The sequence below is a fragment of the Danio aesculapii genome, chromosome 19, assembly GCF_903798145.1.
Source record: "Danio aesculapii chromosome 19, fDanAes4.1, whole genome shotgun sequence".
NCBI classification, from domain to species: Eukaryota; Metazoa; Chordata; class Actinopteri; order Cypriniformes; family Danionidae; genus Danio; species Danio aesculapii.
The window spans coordinates 25,591,272-25,611,488 of record NC_079453.1 but is presented as its reverse complement, the minus strand read 5'-3'; the positions used below and the strand labels follow the sequence as shown (position 1 = coordinate 25,611,488).

The 20,217-nt window shown below is 39.3% G+C and overlaps 1 protein-coding gene and 1 pseudogene across 1 annotated transcript; both read left to right on the top strand.

The window, feature by feature from the left end:
• Window positions 1-4,087: 4,087 nt before the first annotated feature.
• Window positions 4,088-6,083, top strand: LOC130246247 (perforin-1-like; annotated as a pseudogene).
• Window positions 6,084-14,561: 8,478 nt separating this feature from the next.
• Window positions 14,562-16,478, top strand: LOC130246245 (perforin-1-like). Its single transcript, XM_056479122.1, has 2 exons — window positions 14,562-15,079; window positions 15,224-16,478. Exons 1-2 carry the CDS (start codon window positions 14,562-14,564, stop codon window positions 16,428-16,430), a joined length of 1,725 nt encoding a protein of 574 aa, XP_056335097.1. The 3' UTR covers window positions 16,431-16,478.
• The last annotated feature ends 3,739 nt before the right edge of the window (window positions 16,479-20,217 follow it).

Below are 20,217 nucleotides of genomic sequence, written 5' to 3'. Positions count from 1 at the left end.
ATTACATTCTTTACATATACACACATATGATACACATAATACATATACACTCTTTACATATACTCACACATGCACATGATACACACTATACATATACACGCACATGATACATTCTATCATATACACGCACATGATACATTCCATACATATGATACACTCTATACATATACACACACATGATACATTCCATACATATGCACACATGAAACAATCCATACATATACACACACATATACATTCTATAGATATACACACATAAAACACTATACATACACACAATACACTCTGTACATATACACTCTATACATGTACACATGATACTCTCCTATCAGGGTCAGGGATAGAACCCGGGTCTCTGGCATGAGAGGTGAATGACATAACCACTGAGCTACTGGAAGTTGATGAACCCATGCACATGATACACTCTTTATACACACACACACACATGATACACACTATGTCTATACATATACACACACATGATACACTCCATACATATGCACACATGAAACATTCCATACATATACACACATTACTCACTTTCCTGTCAGTACATGATGAACTGATTAATCTCTGCCAAAGAAATCTCACCATCCATGAGTATACGCTACAGTTCAGATCACTTGCCGCTAGTAGTGGGTGGAATCAAGTAGCCCTGTTAGTGGCTTATCGTAAGGGGCTCAAACCTCACATTCTTAAACAAACAGTTATTTACGATGATAATGCTAACTTAGAAACCTTCATCAAGAAAACTATCGTAACATTTATCTGCCTGTTCCTCTTCCTCGTCTGATAACCCAATATCACCTCCCAGAGTTCCATTGCCAGCGCTGGAAACTGAGAAGCCGATGATAACGGATGCATACTGCCTGTCTATATTGTTGAGAATCCACTCACCTCATCTTGGCTTGCCCCGTTAGTCCGCCTCCCCTAATGGTGAGCAAGGTCATGCTCACTCCATCTGTCTCTCATATTCCACATATGCAAGCAGAATGAATTGTGAACTCCCGTACTCTCCCCATACATGTGCTGGTGAACTCGGGAGTGGCTGGAAACTTCATCTCTTCCAACTTCATCTCCCAACATCATATTCCCTCCGTTCGTAATGAGATTCAGTACCAAATTCCAACCGTACAGGTCTCACCATTAGGCGATTGCAAAATATCCCGGCGTACAAAAGAAGTGATTCTTCTCTCTGCCCTTAACCATCAAGAGAAACTTACTCATTCTCCCTTGTGCCAACGTTGACATCATCCTGGGCAGACCGTGGCTTAAACAACATCAGCCCCATATCAACTGGGATACAGGTGAGATCATCGGATGGAGTACCGCTTGCATAAACCACAGTCATACTACTCCCCCTGCTATTCACTTCCTGGGATTGTAATATCAACCTGCTGCCAAACACCAAGTTATCGCACGGAAGAATATATCCTCTTTCCCGTCCTGAGCACGAGGCGATGAATTCGTACATCGACGAGGCTATCCATCAAGGATTCATTAGACCATCCACATCTCTGCAACAGTGAAGTTTGCTTACCCACACATGATACATTCTATACATATACACATGGTACACTCTATACATATACACACATGATACACTCTGTACATATACACACACGATACACCCAATACATATACACACTCCATTTATATGCACACGATACACTCAATACATATATGCTCATTATACACATATACACTCTATACATATACACACATGATACACCCTGCAGATATTCACACGATACACTTCATACATATACACACTCCATTCATATACACACTTGATACATATACACACCCTATACATATACACACAAATGATACACTCTCTACATATGCACACATGATATATTTTTACATATTTACACACACACGATAAATATAAATATGGACACATGATACACTCTATACATATACACACTCCATTCATATGCACACATGATACACTCTTTACATATATACACACCTGTATACATACTCCATACATTCTATACAAATACACACACATTATACACTCCATACATATGCACACATGATACATTCTATACATATACACACACATGATACACTCTATACATATTGTATGCACACACGATACACTTTACTCATGATACACTCTATATATACAGTATACTCACATAAAATGCTCTTTACATATACACACACATGATACACCCTATACATATACACGCACATAATACACTCTATACATATACTCACACGATACACCCTATACATATACACACATGATACACTCCATTCATATACACATAATACATTTTTTACATATATAAACAGATGATAGACTCCTTACATATACACATACACACATGATACATTCTATACATACACACACGATACACTCCATACATATGCACACATGATACACCCTATACATAAACACGCTCCATTCAAATGCACACATGATACACTCTATACATATATACTCATGATACACATATACACACATGATACTCTCCATACATATGTACACATGATACACTCCATACATATGCACACATGATACACTCTATACATATAGACACACATGATACCCTCTATACATATAAACACACATGATACCCTCTATACATATAAACACACATGATACACTCTATACATATATGTATATATATAAAACTGTCATCTAATCAGATTGCAGCTAACTTCACTCTGAAATGTTAAAATCGGGGGTTTTCCATTGGTGGAGGACTTACAGTAGATGCTTTTATCAGGTGAACTCTCAAAATGTACTTTGTTATAGTCAATTATTAGACAGTCATCGTGAATTTAGGTTGTGAACATGGTAGAAACATTGTTGAACTTGATGGTAACCATGTCCGACCATGTCCATGCATGCTTTACAAATGAGATTGTCTCACATATTCGTTTCACAGGTCTCACATTCAAAACTAACTAAACGAATGCCACTGAAAATTGCCAAGCTACATATAAATAACATTCTGTTTCTGGTTTCTTCAGGAATTGTGGTTGTTATTTCCGCATTTTGAAAACAGCAAATCAGTTCAAACGAAGACGTGATTAAAATTTAAAAGCCCAACGGATTATTAGTACTAGTTTTAGTTGCATAATCATAGCATTTTGTTTTTTTTATCTCATGTAATGTGCCAAAAACAGCAAGTTAGTGGCTTTGTAATATTTAAGCAATTTTAAAATATTTTTTATATCACTGATTACAAAAAAAAATTGCAAATGGTTGTTTTTCCCCTATTACCCAGGAAATTCCTGTGACCCAGGTTTCCATTTCATAGAGTACATTTATTGAGATGAAACTTCAGAATCTACAAAGAAATCTTTGTTATTCCTTTATGTAAACAGTGGAATCAGTGGTTACTCTGGACGTGATGAATCACAAACAAGAACCCAACTGTAAAAAGACATTTGAACAGTTCGTAGACATGCCATTCTTCATAAGGGTTTGGGTTTGTTTGTGGCTTTTCTGTCTGGCTATCTTTTTTAAATTGTCATAAATGTTTATCATTATTTTGAAGAAATGTACTGTAAATGCTGCAGTCAAAAAAAAAAGTTTTTTTAAATTGCTTTTTTATTGAAATAATCTTTAGGAAGCTTGAAATTTGTTTTATTTTTACTTCTGGTTCAGGTTTTTTTTTTTTTAAATAAATGTTGTATTTGGTATTACTGCTTTAAATTCTGTGTACATGGACTTCAGTGGGCAGTGAAGATCTTTTTTTTCTCGGTTTTATCATGCCAGAAGATAAAAGAAACAGTTCTAAATAAAGAATGGTCCTTGTCATGAAATCATTTCCTAACACACCCACAACCACATAACCATGACATAAAAAGCCAGGTAATATATATATAAGGCTCACGACTCATTCATCAGTGCATCTCTGAATTCAGCGGTAAGAAACTTTAAAATGACCAGATTAATATGACTTTAAATAAGCAATTTAAACATGCAACAGTTAATTTGTGATACATAGTCTTTTTAGAATACCAGGTTCTTGTACCTGAATATTTGACAACATGTATTTTACAGATTTATGTGATATTATTATACAGATTTACATTTTCTTGTCTCACTATACTTTAGATCATGAGGCAGAACAAGGTTTATCTGTTGGTTTTCTGGGCATTGCTTCTGATGACAGTTTCTGGAGAAGATGAAATAGGCACATCAAAACAGTGTGAAGATGCTCCTTTTGTTCCACGATACAATCTTGCTGGAGAGGGATTTGATGTTGTGACCTTGGAGCGCAAAGGTACTTACGTGATCAACATGGAAAAATGGGATTTAGGGAACAGCACTTGTACACTGGTAGAAAATGATTACTTGCGTGGAAAAAAACAGAAGCTACCAGCTGCAGTTACGTTCTGGAGGACCTTGCCAAAGTGTTCAATGGAAGTCTCCAGTCAGATCTTTGAATCAAGTGAAGCAGTGGTCAATGATTCGTCATCAGCTCTCTCGGCCAGCTGGAAAGTAGGTTTAGATGTCAAGGCAGTTGGAGCTGCAGTTGGAAGCACTCATTCCAGAGAAGCTAAATTTGCAATGACAAAATCAAAAGAAGACAAATACAGTTTCACCAAACATCAAGTTGAATGCAGTTTTTACAGGTGAGAGAGAGCAGGGTTGTTAGCTATGATACATTTTATAAGAACTAAATACTTTAATGGGAAAATGCTCCCTTTTATTACACTTTTTATTGTCATTACTCTGAATATCTATTTGAACTGTATTTAATGTTTCTGTACAGATATAATGTAGTCGAAAATCCTCCTCTTCATGCTGAATTTCTTGAAGCAATCAAATCACTCCCTGCGTCCTATGATCAAGATGCCTACCGCAGCCTGATCTCTACATACGGCACTCACTATACCACAAGTGTAAAATTAGGGGGGCGAATTAAAGCCATAACAGCTATTAAATCCTGTCAGGCAGCAGTTAGTGGACTTACAGACACTGCAATCAAAGACTGTTTGGATGTAGAAGCCTCTGGTTCATACAGCGTAGCAACTGTGAAGGCAGAGGCACATTTTTGTAAAGAAAAAAAAAAAGAAAATGGGCACAAATCAGAAGTTCAGCAGCATGTTCAGTGAGCGTCAGACAGATATCATCGGAGGAAACATAAATGGAGAACATCTGCTTTTTTCTGGTTCGTCACACCCAAACTCCCTTAAAAACTGGCTTGAGTCTTTGAAGAGCCTCCCTGATGTTGTGCACTACTCTCTAAAGCCCCTACACTTCTTACTGAGTGCTGAACACCCTGCCAGGAAAGGGCTGAAGAAAGCTGTTGAAGAATACATAATTGAAAATGCCCTCATGAAGGTTTGCTCTGAGCCTTGTAAGATGGGTAGGAAGGGAAGTGCAAGAGATCGTTGTGCGTGTGTTTGTGAAGGCAGTCAAATTCTAAAATCTAACTGCTGTCCAACTGAAAGAGGACTTGCCACCCTCATAATCTACAACCTTCAAGCCAAAGGTCTGTATGGAGATCTAATAACTAAAACTGATGGTTTTGTAGAAGTCAAATATTCCCAAAAAATTCAGCGAACTGAAACTATTAATGATAATAATGATCCACAATGGCCAGAAACATTTTACTTTGATCCTATTAAGATCAGCATGTCAGAAAGACTGACTTTTGACGTGTATGATGCAGACCTCTGGAACCGTAAACATCTTGGTGAATGTTCTTTTGAACTTAAAAGTGGAGTTGTCACTGACGCTTGTGTTTTTAAATATGGCACCTTCTTTTTTACCTACAAACTGAAATGCGCACCGAGTCTACAGGGTCCACAGTGTAATGAACACAAACCATCACCAATGGTTGCCCCTCTGGCTGACATTTTCAGCTCAAGAAATGGTGTTCTGGTCAAAGACATGCCCAGGCTCAGATCAGCCCGCAGTTTCTTTGATATACTGAACAGCACTTATGAACAGCAGATATAGCATTAAAACGTCAGTCTGATCTCAGATCATGTATTAAAATAGCTCCTAATCTTGCAAATCTTCATAATGATCATATGCTTCAAATGCTTAGTGATAACCTTTGCTCAGTTATTTCCACTTCATGGCATTTTGCATTGTATTTTGTTTTATTAAAGCATTCACAAAACCAAACAGTGCAATTGCTTCTTTTGAGGGGGACTTTACATTTTGAGATGTAATTACTAAAATGCTTAGCTGAGACATTTTTTCAACAGTCCTACTAGTAAAATTAAGAAAAGTAGAGTACATTTGTCTAGGACGGGGATGTCCTAACTCAGTCCTGGAGAGCTCCTGTCCAGCAGAGTTTTGCTCCAACACTAAGCAAAACAATTGAACATGCAGTTTAAAAAAATAAAACTGATTTAACAGAAGGCATCACATGTAAACAAGTGATTTATGCGGCTTCAGAAATGTTCATAAACATATGTCCGGCATTACAGCATTATGTTCTTTACAATTGTGAAATTTGGCAGCTATTCTTATTGAAATCAGTCAAATTCACGCTATTGTCCCTCATAAATGATAGTCTAGGCTTTAATGAGGATAATAGTACATACAGTTGAAGTAAAAGTTATTAGCCCTCCTGTATTTTTTTTCTTTTTTAAATATTTCCCTACTCAGTTTCCTCAAGGTCACTAAGAAAACTATATGCATGTTTGATTAGGGTCGAAGCTTTTTTTTTTTGTAGTACTCCGGCCCTAAAGGTTTAATGTTTGCCCATCGCTGGTCTAGGTATTACTTGGTACAGACTCCAGGAGAGGGAAAGTGAGGCAAGCTTAAGGAAATATTTCTAAGCACTGCCATGCAATTCTGTGTAAAACATTATACTCAGCTTATTTTATGTTAACACACCTTATCCAGATCATCATTATATTAGCAGAGAGGTCAATGGTTGGATCAGTGTGTCAGAGAAGAGAGACATAAAAAATGTGCAGAGTAGTGTGTCACCAGGACTCTAGCCAAGAACCACTGAAGTAGGGTGTCTTTGGATATTGTAAAAGCAGATCTTCTTTTTGGACTGAGTTAACTGTCCTTAAGTATATTTGAGGTTTCAGGTTGAGTGAAGTCCTTTTTTCACAAAAACCAAACAAAACTGAAGAACCAGAGTAGCCTACAGAGGTGTAAAACTAAGATAACCAACAACAATGAAACTTCCAGAATATTAAGATAAAAAAGAAAAGAAAATAGAGTCCAAATGAAACATCACCTGAAAATCTCAAATACAAGCTCAAAGCATAACAGTAAAGGGGAACTAACAGAATGATGAAAAAAATGTCTGCAAAATTGTTGCAAGCCATGTATATCGGTTGAATTTAAACCAATACAATTTTTTTTTTATTCATTCATTTTCCTTCAACTTAGTCTTTATTTCTGCGGTCACCACAGCAGAATGAACCACCAACTATTCCAGCATGCATTTTACGCAGCAGTTGTCCTTCCAGCTGCAACCCACACACTCATACACTACGCACAGTTTAATTTATTCAATTCACCTGTACCGCATGTCTTTAGACTGTGGGGGAAACTGGACCATAGAGAGGAAACCCACACAAACACAGGGAGAACATGCAAACTCCACACCGAAATGCCAACTGACCCAGCCGGGACTCAAACCAGCGACCTTCTTGCTGTGAGACGACAGTGCTTACCACTGAGCCACTGTGCCGCCGTAAATTTTGTAATGTTCAACTTAATTTGTTTGTTTAACTTCAGCCCAAATAAATTACCACTTAATGAAAAAGTTATTAAATCCAAGAAATCATCCTTGAATAATTTTTATGCAAAATTAAACAAAATCCTGGGGCCTCATTTATAACCATTGCGTATGCCCAAAACCTGAAATATGTCCCTGAAATATGAGTATGCCACTTCCTATGCAAAAGATGAGATTTATAAAACCAAAAAAAACTTAGCGGGAAAATGTGCCTACCTGTGTACAAACTCTGACCCATGAGTACGCACATTTTAGGCACAAATCATTGGCTGACAGCAGATAAAAGAAATAGAACATATAATCGTTCAAATCATTATTATGAGTCCTAATAATTATAAAAAAAAATTTAAATCGCAACATAATTAAAAAGGCTAAAATGATTAAATGAAAATACATTCATGGAAGTATTTTAAATACCATTTAGTAAATGTCATGGCTGGCTTCTTGGCTTTGCTGCGTCAAATTTCATTAACATTTAAATTTAAAATTTGTAACATACTTGTAACAAAATTAAAAACTGCATGTCAAATATGATCCATTTAAAATAATATGTTAATTAATTGTGATGCCTAAAAATGCATATTGTGTCTTTGGGTTGATTATGATTATTGTACAGCAAACTTTAGTATTATAGACAAACAAGTGAATCAATAAGCAACGCAGAACTACCAAGAACAAATTCAACACTATCAGCAGATTTCTTTAAAATAAAACGGATTTAAGATCTCCTCACAAACTGGATGAGTACTGAAAGCTATAAATTTAAATTAATTATGTTCTTTACAATTGTGAAACTGATTCTCGAGTAGCTATTCATTGGTAGCTATTCGTATTGAAATCAGTAATACGACTTGCCTAATTACCCTAACCTGCCTAAACAGTTAAACAATTAAATTGCACTTTAAGCTGAATATTAATATTTTGAAAAATATCTGGTAAAATATTATGTACTGTCATCATGGCAAAGAAAAAAAAATATTATAAATTACTTATTAAAAATATACTGAAAAAAAATCTTATTTCCGTTAAACAGAAGTTGGAGAAAAAATATACAGGGGGCTAATGATTCAGGAGCGCTAATAGATCTGACTTCAAGTGTATATATAATAAGTCACACACAAAAGGAATTATCAAAATATCCAGATTTATTAACAAACACTCACTTTAGACGCTGGAAACGCTGGAGACTTGCGGTGTTGACAATTCAAGACCAGACAAGGGACTAAAATGCTGAAGTAAATTAAACAGGTTACTGTTTTCTTCTCCAATATAGAGGGTTTTTTCTTAAATATGTAAACCGATGCTATTTACAGATGCTGTATGTAGGTCTTTGACTCCTAAATCATATAAATACTATAATATGTTTACAGATATTTAAGAAACATGCTAAGTAAACATATTTGTTTCTCTTAAAAACAATACTAAAGTCAGTTATTCTCCTATGAAAAAGCGTGTTCTGTGTGGGAATGTCTGTCTTTGTTTTGCTCTCTATAACCCGCCCACTGCCGGTTTACCCAATTATATTTTATCACTTTGGGATTAAGGCTGCCTTATTTATGTGCACCAAAAACATCACTTCCACTACTCTTGCTGCCATATTTGTGTCCGATATGGTCACACTCACAACCACAGCGCATTTAAATGAGACTAAATGAAATCAATATTTTGCTAAAAAAATAAACAAATACTGGTTATGATGCTTCTTCGGGTGAGTGATGATGTTAATCAAGTTTGATTACAATCCAGCATTGAACTATACACATGTACATTTTTATGACAGTGAAAAACCCACAAGTAGTAGCATACACCATAATTTTAGCAAATTAGAGTAAAATATTAAAGGGCTATTTTATTTGCCTAACTGTGACTATAACAAAAACAGCATGCTTTGGCGGTGTGATTTAACCACTGTTGCGAAGGAACATCCCTTGTGGGATAAGGATTACGTAGTAACTGTTTCGTTCAACAGCGGGAGGGGAACTCCAATGCTATGTGAAAAACTTCCACTATGGGAAAATGTATGGAAAACACCACAGTGGTTGAACCTTACCATGTCGCTGGTGAGAGGTTTGCCAGGCTCCAGTGTGAGTGCACCATCATCACCAGAGACGCAGCCCTTCAACGCGTCAACAATCTTATGAATATATTAGGTGTAGCCCAGCCCGCAGCTCTACAGATGTCTGTTAGAGGCATGATAACGCCCAAGAGGATGTGCACTTCTAGTCGAATGCACCCACTATGAAGTAGGCTAACCTAGATACAGCACTTCCCCTCTCCTGATCATAACAGAAAAGCAGCTGCTTGGAGTCCAAAGCTCTAAATGCCGTCACATAGCACAGAGTGAGAACAGGATGCAGCACAGAAAGGAACTGGCTCTGCCATGGGCAGCGATTGCAGGTTCACAACATGTACTGAAAAATGCACAGTAGGAACCTTGGGCATTTAGGTGGGCGGGGGTCTCAGGAAAACGCAAGAGTAGGCTGGCCCGAATTGCTGGCACAATTTACTGATCGAAAATATCTCCGGTTATCTGACCTACTTGACCAATGCCAATGCGACCAGCAGAGCGGTTAACATGAACAGAAATCTTAAAGATACTGAGTCGAGTAGATCAAGCAGAACTCGCCTACAAAGAGATCTCCAAGTGGGCATGAGAGGGGGACAGGATGGATTTAATCATCCAGCATCTCATGCCTCTGGGGAACTGGATGATGAGGCGATGCTTTCCCAGTGCGCAGCCATCCCCGCGTCCTCAAAGTGGAGATTATCAACACCAACCCCTCAGTGCAGAGGGGACAGCCTCTGCTCCAGACAACTGAAGGAGGACAGAATCACATTGATCTGGCATGTCAGAGGTCCTTCTTGAAGGGAAGCACACCACACAGCAAATAGCCTCCACTTCAGATCAAAGGTATGCCTCATAGAGGATGCTCTATGTAATGAGTAATGGTGTTAACCACCTAAAGAGGTAGGTTACCCAAGTCCCCCCGTGCACCATGTGAGGTTCCAGAGATCTAGGTGCGAATACCAGATGGTGCCTGTCCCAGAGAAGAAAGTCCTTCCTCAGAGGGATTTGCCAGAGAGGTGCAACTAACAAGACCTGCTCACCAGGGATGAGAACAATCTGAGCAATCTGAAACGTGCGGCAAGAACGGATACCTCCCATGCAGAGCACCTTGTCCTTCTGCATAACCAATTGATCTCACAAGTAGCTATAATCAGTCAATCATCTAGATAATTGAGTATGTGGATGGCTTGCAAGCCAAAGGGGCATTAGGGCACCCTCCGCGAGCTTGGTGAAAACCCGCGGAGACAGGAAAAGCCTAAAAATGAAAACCCATACCTTATCTTGGCTGGAGGGACCGGTTCGATTGCCTCTTTCTCCAGGGGGACAGCAATCTCCATGTGCAGGACAGGGGCCGGACACAGGGCTGACACTGATGTAATACACACCCATGAACTTGGGGGGCCATTTAGCAACCTGAATCGCATAGCAGAGTCTGATTGTCTGAAAGAGTCATCACGACAGGCTGGGCAGCGCTAACTAGGCTGGCAGAACCTGCACGACTGACATCCTCAGTGCAATCACTGATGCACCAGCGGTTTTGCTTACACTTACCTTCTTCCCAAGAGCACCGATCCTGTGAGCTGGAAGCCATACGTCCCATGCTGGCAGTGTTCAGGCTGTCACACCCGGAGAAAGTAGAAATTGCTCTTTATTGAAAATTTGGTAGCCACCAGCCGTGAGGCCAGCAGCCTGATTGTAATGATATGGGTGTCGCCGCCCCTCCGCCAAGGAAAGCGCAAACCTCCTTTTCTCTGAGTGGCCCATCTCAGGGACGCTTCACAGTCCATTTACTGGACTTAGCGGTGCCCTGCATTTGCGGTGGAGCAGATTTTGGAGCTTCAGACGAGCGCCTAAGTGGATGGGTCGGCAGGGAAAATGGTTTTTGGAGCTCTCTTGAAGATGACTTCCCATATTGCACTTGACTGCTCTTTCACCGTGGTGAATTCTTGGGTGAACTCACCCACAGTGTCACCGAAAAGGCCAGTTTGGGATATGAGTGCGTTAAGAAAGCAAACTTTGTCAAAATCATGCATATCTGTCAGGTTTTAGCCAGAGGTGGCGTCCCTTGACCACTAGAATGACCATCGTCCCTCTCAGGGCACTCGGAACTGACTTGGTGGTACTTAGAGCATAGTCTGTTGCTGTGCATAGTGCATTAAACCTGGGTTGGAACCTGCCTCATGCAGCTGGGCCAATGCCTGCGGCTGGCAGCATTGGTATGTGGCCATAGGATGCAAAGTGGAAGCAACCTGGTCCGTACAAGTATAGGCTCTGACCTTTGACGGGAGCTGAGGCTGACCACACCAAGAAGAAGCACCACACGGGCAAGATAGGCCGCAATAGCACACTCAACATTTCTCGTACCCCCCTGGCTACTCTGTAATTGAGAAAGGTGAGGGCAAAAGCGCGTGCAGACCAGGCAGAAAAAGGTGCCCTCCAGCTCTGCTTGAACTTACTGTGCACCTCCAGGAAGAAGGGGGCGGGAATCTTAAAGGGTTGCCCTTTCTTTGTAGCCCCCACGTAAAACCTGTCTAATCGATCTGGCGGCGGTGCTGGAGGACAAGCCATCTCTGGACCCACCAGCCTGGGTTGGAACAGCCATCATATCAGATTTCATATCCTCGCCCTAAGGGAAGAAGCGGGTCTGAATTGTCATCGGAAAATGACAGCCCAGCCTTCAGTGCAGCGATGGTCATCTGATCTTCGTTGTCATTGGATAAAGCTCACTGAGGAATGGCAGGTCTCTTAGCTACACAACAGACATGCCATCGCAGTGATGGCATGTACTGCAGGTGAGCACTGCATTAACGTGCTGAACCCCCAGACATCTCTTTGGCATCTCAGACGTCTCTTTGCTCTTTTGCTTTTGCGTGAGAAAAAGTAGTTTTTGTCCTAACCTTCACCTAAAATTTCTATTTTAGAAATAGCTTCTATTTCTCAGGTCTACTATTTGTCACTAGTATTTACGCTGTAGGCTCACCACTCGATAGTGAGCCATGCCCGGTCCTGTTGGTGTCATCAAACTAGCAACAGTGTCAGTGGAGGGGCTGAGTGAAAAAGTATTTTGAATCTTACATACCGCAATCTTTAATAATTATGTAACATTAGCATGACAGTAAAATGTATAGTTAGGGAGGATCTGCTCTGGGAGCGAGGTCAAGGGGTCTGGTGAATGACACAGAGCTTCCGGTGGATGTAAAACTATAGGAGATGACAGATGAAAAGACCAGAGCAGAGACTTAAAAAAAAGAAGGTGAAGATGGAGAGCTGATGAGCCAGTATGACATTGCCAGTGTGATGATGGCAGCTCATGGGACTGGATGGTGAGGGGTAAAAAAACAAAACAAATTGGAGCCAGAGGGAAGGACGAGTCCTATGAAACCACAAGGCATAATTGAGTGAATTGGGACTTGTATTTAAGTTTTATTTTTCTCCTGAAAGTTGTCATTGTATTACCTTCATGTCCCAATGAACTTAAAAATCTTTATCTTGGAAGATGCACCAGTTGCACCAGTCAGTGTAGTCCAATTATTTGAAGAAGTGCTTGCCTCATTTGTATACAAAATACAATAGTGTGCAAAAGTTTTAGGTCTCCATTACATTTGTGCTTAAGTGACGGTATAACGACTGTATATAATTTTATCACTCTCTTTATTAGAACACAGCCAGAAATATAAAATATTTATTTATTCATTTTATTTATTTATTTTTACATTTATTTTGTCTAATAGTTTAAAACTTGAATAGTGGAGAGAAGTGGAAGAATTAGTGCTTGCAGCCTTGAATCAAGGACATGGAATCCTGAATATTATATAAGGCAATATGGGATCACTTAGACAGAAAAAGAAAGGTTTAACAATATAACTAAACAAGAACTCTGGAAAGTGCTAAAAGAAGTCTGGTGTTTCATTCAATGTTTTTTTTTACGTATCTAAGACTCAAAAACATATAGAATATAGAAGACCTAAAGAGACCAAAAAATAAATCTGTTCAAAAATATCCAGTAACAAAACCAATGGTGGCCAAATACTTTTGCACAATACTGTAAATCAGGCAGGCTCTAAAAATGCTATCTGAGGTTGAAACCAACAAACCAAATGACCCCAGTTTACTTATCACTGGAGAGATCGAGCAGTTCTGCAATGAGATTGCTGCTCTTTACATTGCATTGCTGCCTGCTGCAGTCATGGCATGATTGCTCTACCCTCTTTCATTTTGTTTTCATCAACCCAAGCTTTTGGAAAATGAACAGTAAATGCACAAATGCATTGCATATGCTCTCCTTCACTTGTGCTCTTAAAAATAAAATGAAAACATCTATCAAATTTTTTACAAATCTGCAGTCCCATACATTTACAGTGTTTACTGGCAAGTCTGATTTTTCTTTTTTTTCTTGCTCAGCATTGCTCAACTTAAGCCCACCCAATGTGTTAAACTAACATTTGAATATTGGTTAGAGCCACGTCGTGGTATATTATTGGCACCACAAATCTGACACTCACAGACAAGCAACCACCAAATGAAAAGACAGGTTAGAAAAACACATTTCGTGACTAATTTTTAATATACCTCAAATTTAATACTTTAAAGTACTTATTAAAATTTTTAAATAATAACTGATGCTAAAATTATTTTTAAAAGTTTGTCATTTGTTTAAAAATAATGATATTGTTTGCTTTGCTGTAACAGAGCAATACTGATACAAAATGGAATTGTTATAGTTCTGGGCAATTGCTTTTGTTAGCTGATGCTTGTCAATATTTATACTAATAATGTTTAATTATTTTTTCTCACTACAGATAATGGGGACGTTACAGGTCTATCTAGTTGCTATCTGGGCAATGCTTTGTGTGGCAATTTCTGGAGATAAGGAAATAGGCACATCAAAACAGTGTGAAGATGCTCATTTTGTTCCAGGATACAATCTAGCTGGTGAAGGATTTGATGTTGTGACCATGGAGCGCAAAGGTAGTTATGTTATCAACACAGAAAAATGGGATTTAGGAAACGGCACCTGTAACCTGCGTAAAAACAGATACATGAATGGAATCAAGCAGAAGCTACCAGCTGCAGTTAAGTTTTGGAGGACATTGCCAAAGTGTTCAATGAAAGTCTCCAGTCAGATCTTTGAATCAAGTGAAGCAGTGGTCAATGATTCGTCATCAGCTCTCTCGGCCAGCTGGAAAGTAGGTATAGATGTCAAGGCAGTTGGAGCTGCAGTTGGAAGCACTCATTCCAGAGAAGCTAAATTTGCAATGACAAAATCAAAAGAAGACAAATACAGTTTCACCAAACATCAAGTTGAATGCAGTTTTTACAGGTGAGAGAGAGCTTGGGTTATTTTATCTCACTGGAGCTGCCAAAAAAGATAATGATTATGGAAAAGATCACTTGTAAATTGCTCACCCTTTGATCATACTGAATTAAAATGAGTTTAATATCTATTTTATTTTATTTATTACAGCTATAGAGTAGCTGCAAATCCTCCTCTTCATGCTGAGTTTCTTGAAGCAATCAAATCACTCCCTGCGTCCTATGATCGAGATGACTATCGCAGCCTGATCTCCACATACGGAACTCACTATACCACAAGTGTAAAATTAGGGGGGCGAATTAAAGCCATAACAGCTATTAAATCCTGTCAAGCAGCAGTTAGTGGACTTACAGACACTGCAATCAAAGACTGTTTGGATGTAGAAGCCTCTGGTTCATACAGCGTGGCAACTGTAAAGGCAGAGGCACATTTTTGTAAAGAAAAAAAAAAGAAAATGGGCACAAATCAGAAGTTCAGCAGCATGTTCAGTGAGCGTCAGACAGATATCATCGGAGGAAACATAAATGGAGAACATCTGCTTTTTTCTGGTTCGTCACACCCAAACCCCCTTAATAGCTGGCTTGAGTCTTTGAAGAGCCTCCCTGATGTTGTGCACTACTCTCTGAAGCCCCTACACTTCTTACTGAGTGCTAAACACCCTGCCAGAAAAGGACTGAAGAAAGCTGTTGAAGAATACATCATTGAAAATGCCCTCATGAAGATTTGCTCTGAGCCTTGTAATATGGGTAAGAAGTGCAGTGCAAGAGATCGTTGTGCGTGTGTTTGTGAAAGTAGTCAAGTTATTAAGTCCAACTGCTGTCCAGCTGAAAAAGGACTTGCTACCCTGAAGGTCTACAAACTCAAAGCCAAAGGTCTGTATGGAGATGTAAGAACTCAAACAGATGGCACTGTATTAGTTAAATATGGCAATCAAATCAAGCGCACTGAAACTATTGATAATAATGACAATCCACAATGGCGAGACACGTTTGATTTTGGTCCTGTTAAGATCACCATGGCCAAAAGACTAAGTTTTGAAGTATATGATGCAGATCGCAACTGGAACAGTGATCTTCTTGGTAAATGCTCTTTTAAACTTAGACGTGGAGTTGTCACTGATGCTTGTGCTTTTAAATATGGCACCTTCTTTTTTACTTATGAGGTGAAATGCGCACCGAGTCTACAGGGCCCACAGTGTAATGAACACAAGCCTTCACCAATGGCTGCCCCTCTGGCTGACATTTTCAGCTCAAGAAACGGTGTTCTGGTCAAAGACATGCCCAGGCTAGAATTAGCTCTCAATAACTCTGATCAATTCAACCTCAAGCATGCTTATGAAAAGCTCACGATGCTGTGAGCTGCACTTCAATCTTTATGCAAGACAAATCTCTGTAATATCGCCCAAGAGCACTTTCATCAGCTTAAAAATGCATTATTAACATTTGCAGTGTTTCCATTGTTTTTATTGTATGTGATATGCATTAATAAAGCATTCCCAAAGACAGATCTTTTTCAAATAATTTTTTTCTATACTTTTTTTCTATATCACTGATCCATGCATGCAAATAATATGAGAGACAAACACCATCTGAGCAAAAAACAAACAAAGATTTGTTTTATGTGTGCTGTGTATATATACAGATTGTCCATATATCAGTCAAGTAGGATGCCAAGCATAAATGCTGAACTGTTAGCTATTCATACCATTTACTAACAAGCCCACAATCATTCGTTTATCCAAGCGGTTCTCAAACTAGGGGAGCTGCAAAGATATTCTAGATGTAGGGTAATCAACAGGCCCACCTGGATTCATTTTGTGTCCCACGTGAATCTAAAGGTTAATGCATTTCTTTATTATAATTTGAGCTCAAAAGTGCTGCAAATATTATGCTTTATGTTTGTATGATTTAAATTCAGTTAGTATTTTCGCATGCTGGAAAAGAAGCGCAGCGCTGCACCGCTGTAGGCATGGGGGCTTTTACTGAATAAGTGCTCCCGGCTGGGCACTTCGGGTGATATTTGTCGCTCACCTGCTGCTCCTGACTTACATTTCACAGCCTTTCATCTTGTTACGCTTAAATAACTAAATGAATGCTCACCTCTATTTATCTGACTATATTTCAAATAAAATACATGATCAATGCTATAAAAGGAACATTATCAGTGGCTGAAAAGCACTTCCCTGTATATAAAATAATAATAATAACAATAATAACAATAATTTCTTACATTTATATAGCACTTTTCTGGATACTCAAAGGGGTTTACACATTTTTGGGGAGAATCTTCTCTTCCACCACCAGTGTGCAGCATCCACCTGGATGACGTGACGTCATCTATATTCAATTCAGTTCAATTCATCTTTATTTGTATGGCACTTTTACAATGTAGATTGTGTCAAAGCAGCTTCGCATAGAAGAGAATAGTGAATTGAAACAGTGTAGTTCAGTTTTCAGAGTTTAAGGTCAGTTTAGATTAGTTCAGTTCAGTTCAATGTATTTTAATATTCACTACTGAGAGTCCAAACACTGAAGAGTAATCTATCGATGCGCAGCTTTACGAGTCCTGAACTATGCAAGCCAGTGAAGCCAGTGGCGACAGCGGCGAGGATAAAAACTTCACCAATTGGCGAAAGTGAAGGAAAAAATTACCTCAGGAGAAACCTGGCTCAGTTGGGCACAATCATTTCTCATATGGTAAAATGTCTTGTGGAGAGCTGCAGTCTAGGCTCCGGAGGTTGGAGAACGCTGGACGTCAGCGGTCCCTGGAGTCTCACAGGAATCAGACACACGCTCTCTACTCCTCCATGACCACCATGGCAGCTGCTACGGCCTGGTCTGGGAATGTGGACAGCTTTTTGCACCAGACCGCACACCACACACCAGCTGATTGGTGGAGAGAAGACAGAATGATGAAGCCAATTATCATATGGGAATGGTTAGGAGGCCATTGGGCAAATTTGGCCAGGATGCCAGGGTTAAACCACTACTCGTTTTCGAAGGTCATCTTGTGATTTGTAATGACCTCGGTTTAACATCTTATCTGAAAGATGGCACTTACTGAGCTGTAAAAGTACCCATCAATATACTAGGGCCCACACAGACCACAGGTTGCTCTCTGCTGGTCTCACTAACACCACTTCCGGCAGCAACCTAGCTTTCCCATGTGGTCTCCCATCCAGGAACTGACCAGGAGCAGCCCTGCTTAGCTTTAGTGGGCAACCATGTGAGAGTTGCAGAGAGCTACAGTGTGCAACTGTGCGTAGGATTCACTCATAGAAATCAAATCGCATTGATTCAAAATAGCAAAAATACTAATTTATGCATCTCCTGACTTCTGTCTGCAACCCTGTTGCCATTGTAGATGGTGTATTCAGGGAAATTTGTATGTATTGGTTTGTAGTGTGGTCCTGAATTCCCAATTCCAATTCTATTTTCGTAGCCCTACCCCTTTTTTTTGGCACTTGAAACAGAATGTGAAGGGGAAGGGCATCAAAATTTACCCTTAAGAAATGAGGCAGCACTACAACACCTGCACACATCATCGCTATCTCTTGCTTTATACGAGATCGACGACGAGGACTGCTGTAGTTATTCTAGTTGCGATATTTTTTGGTATTTATCTTCAGGAAATCACTGAAGGCATATATGTTATTATAACGATATAATGTGACAATAGGATCGTAACTGTACTGTGTATTTACACCGTGGCCATAGTCATCTATGTAAACACACAAAAACAACATTAACATTATACCAGACACTATAAGGTAATTCCCAGCCACTAGACTTTTCTGACAGGGCATTCCAGTGTGTTCATGTTGAATGATGTGGGAATGCTATACAGGAGATATTATTATGGATTATAGATAGTGAAATTTAGCGTATTTTTATTTTAGCTGTTTTTTTAAAAAGCATGACGGTAAAACACAAATGCGGTTATGAATGTATTAAAACATATGCTAGTCTGTTGTAAAAATTCAGAATAATGACAAAAAATACTAATTTGTGGATCTCCTCACTTTTGCATGCAGTCATGCTGCTGTGTACATGGGGTATTCTGGGAAATTTTTTTACTCCTTGGTTTCGAGTGTGGTCCTGAAAAATCTCAGTTTAAAGGGGTATCTAGCCCTTCCCTTAAAGGGCCATGAAACCCCCCTGTCTCAACAGAGTGTTTTAACACCTCTAGTTTGGAAAAAGTCAGGAAAGTGGGTGTGTCTAGCTCTGTTTTGGTGGGAGTGTCGGGGGAGGGAAAGAGGGAAGGATTTGGATAAAAATGAGAGTTTACATTTGGGCACGCGTTGATTTTCACCAAGGCAAAACAAACACACAGACACTGGGAGACAACGACTGTGGAATGTTTGATACCGCACGTCGTTTAAGAGAAGAAAAAAAAAACTCCGCATTTTTCCTCAGTATTGTGAATTGAGACACACTACTCTTTCACATGGTATTTTCTGCCAACGTTAAATAGCAAATATGCAATATTTTATGCAGCCAATCAGTCTCACACATTATTTTACAGCGGCAAAACAACACACGGGAGACAGTGACTGTGGAATGTTTGATACCGCACGTCATATAAGAGAAAAAAAAAAACCTCCGCATTTCTCTGTAACTTAGATGCATGTTGGTAGCATCAGAAAGCCGTGTGTGTATAGACTGTCACAAAATGCGGCGAAAATTCAACACGACGGTAATAGTTTGGTTGCGATGTTTACACTCGGAGAGCAGCATTTACAGCAGATCTTTCAGTCCATAATATTGTAGTAATATTAACTTACGATAAACTTAGTAACTAAATCATTTTGACTAAGGTCTGTCTTTAAACACCGAAAGAGTTCTGCTGACGATAACTTACTTTGCCATCTGAATGAACAAACAAAGGGCACTGATCACACACACTTACCAAATCTGTAGCGATAGGACAATCAACACCAACCGGAACCACGTCTTTATTAAAAGGAGACGCGCGGCAAATCCGGATTTCACCATTTCCAGATGAGAAAAGCTCTCAGGTAAAAAAAAATTTCCTTAGACACGTATTTTTGTTGCGTGTCTCGTGTACTGTAATCCACACGTAAGTCAATACTCATAGCGGGAAAATGAAAACAAAACCTTTGTTGCAGCACATTAATAAACACA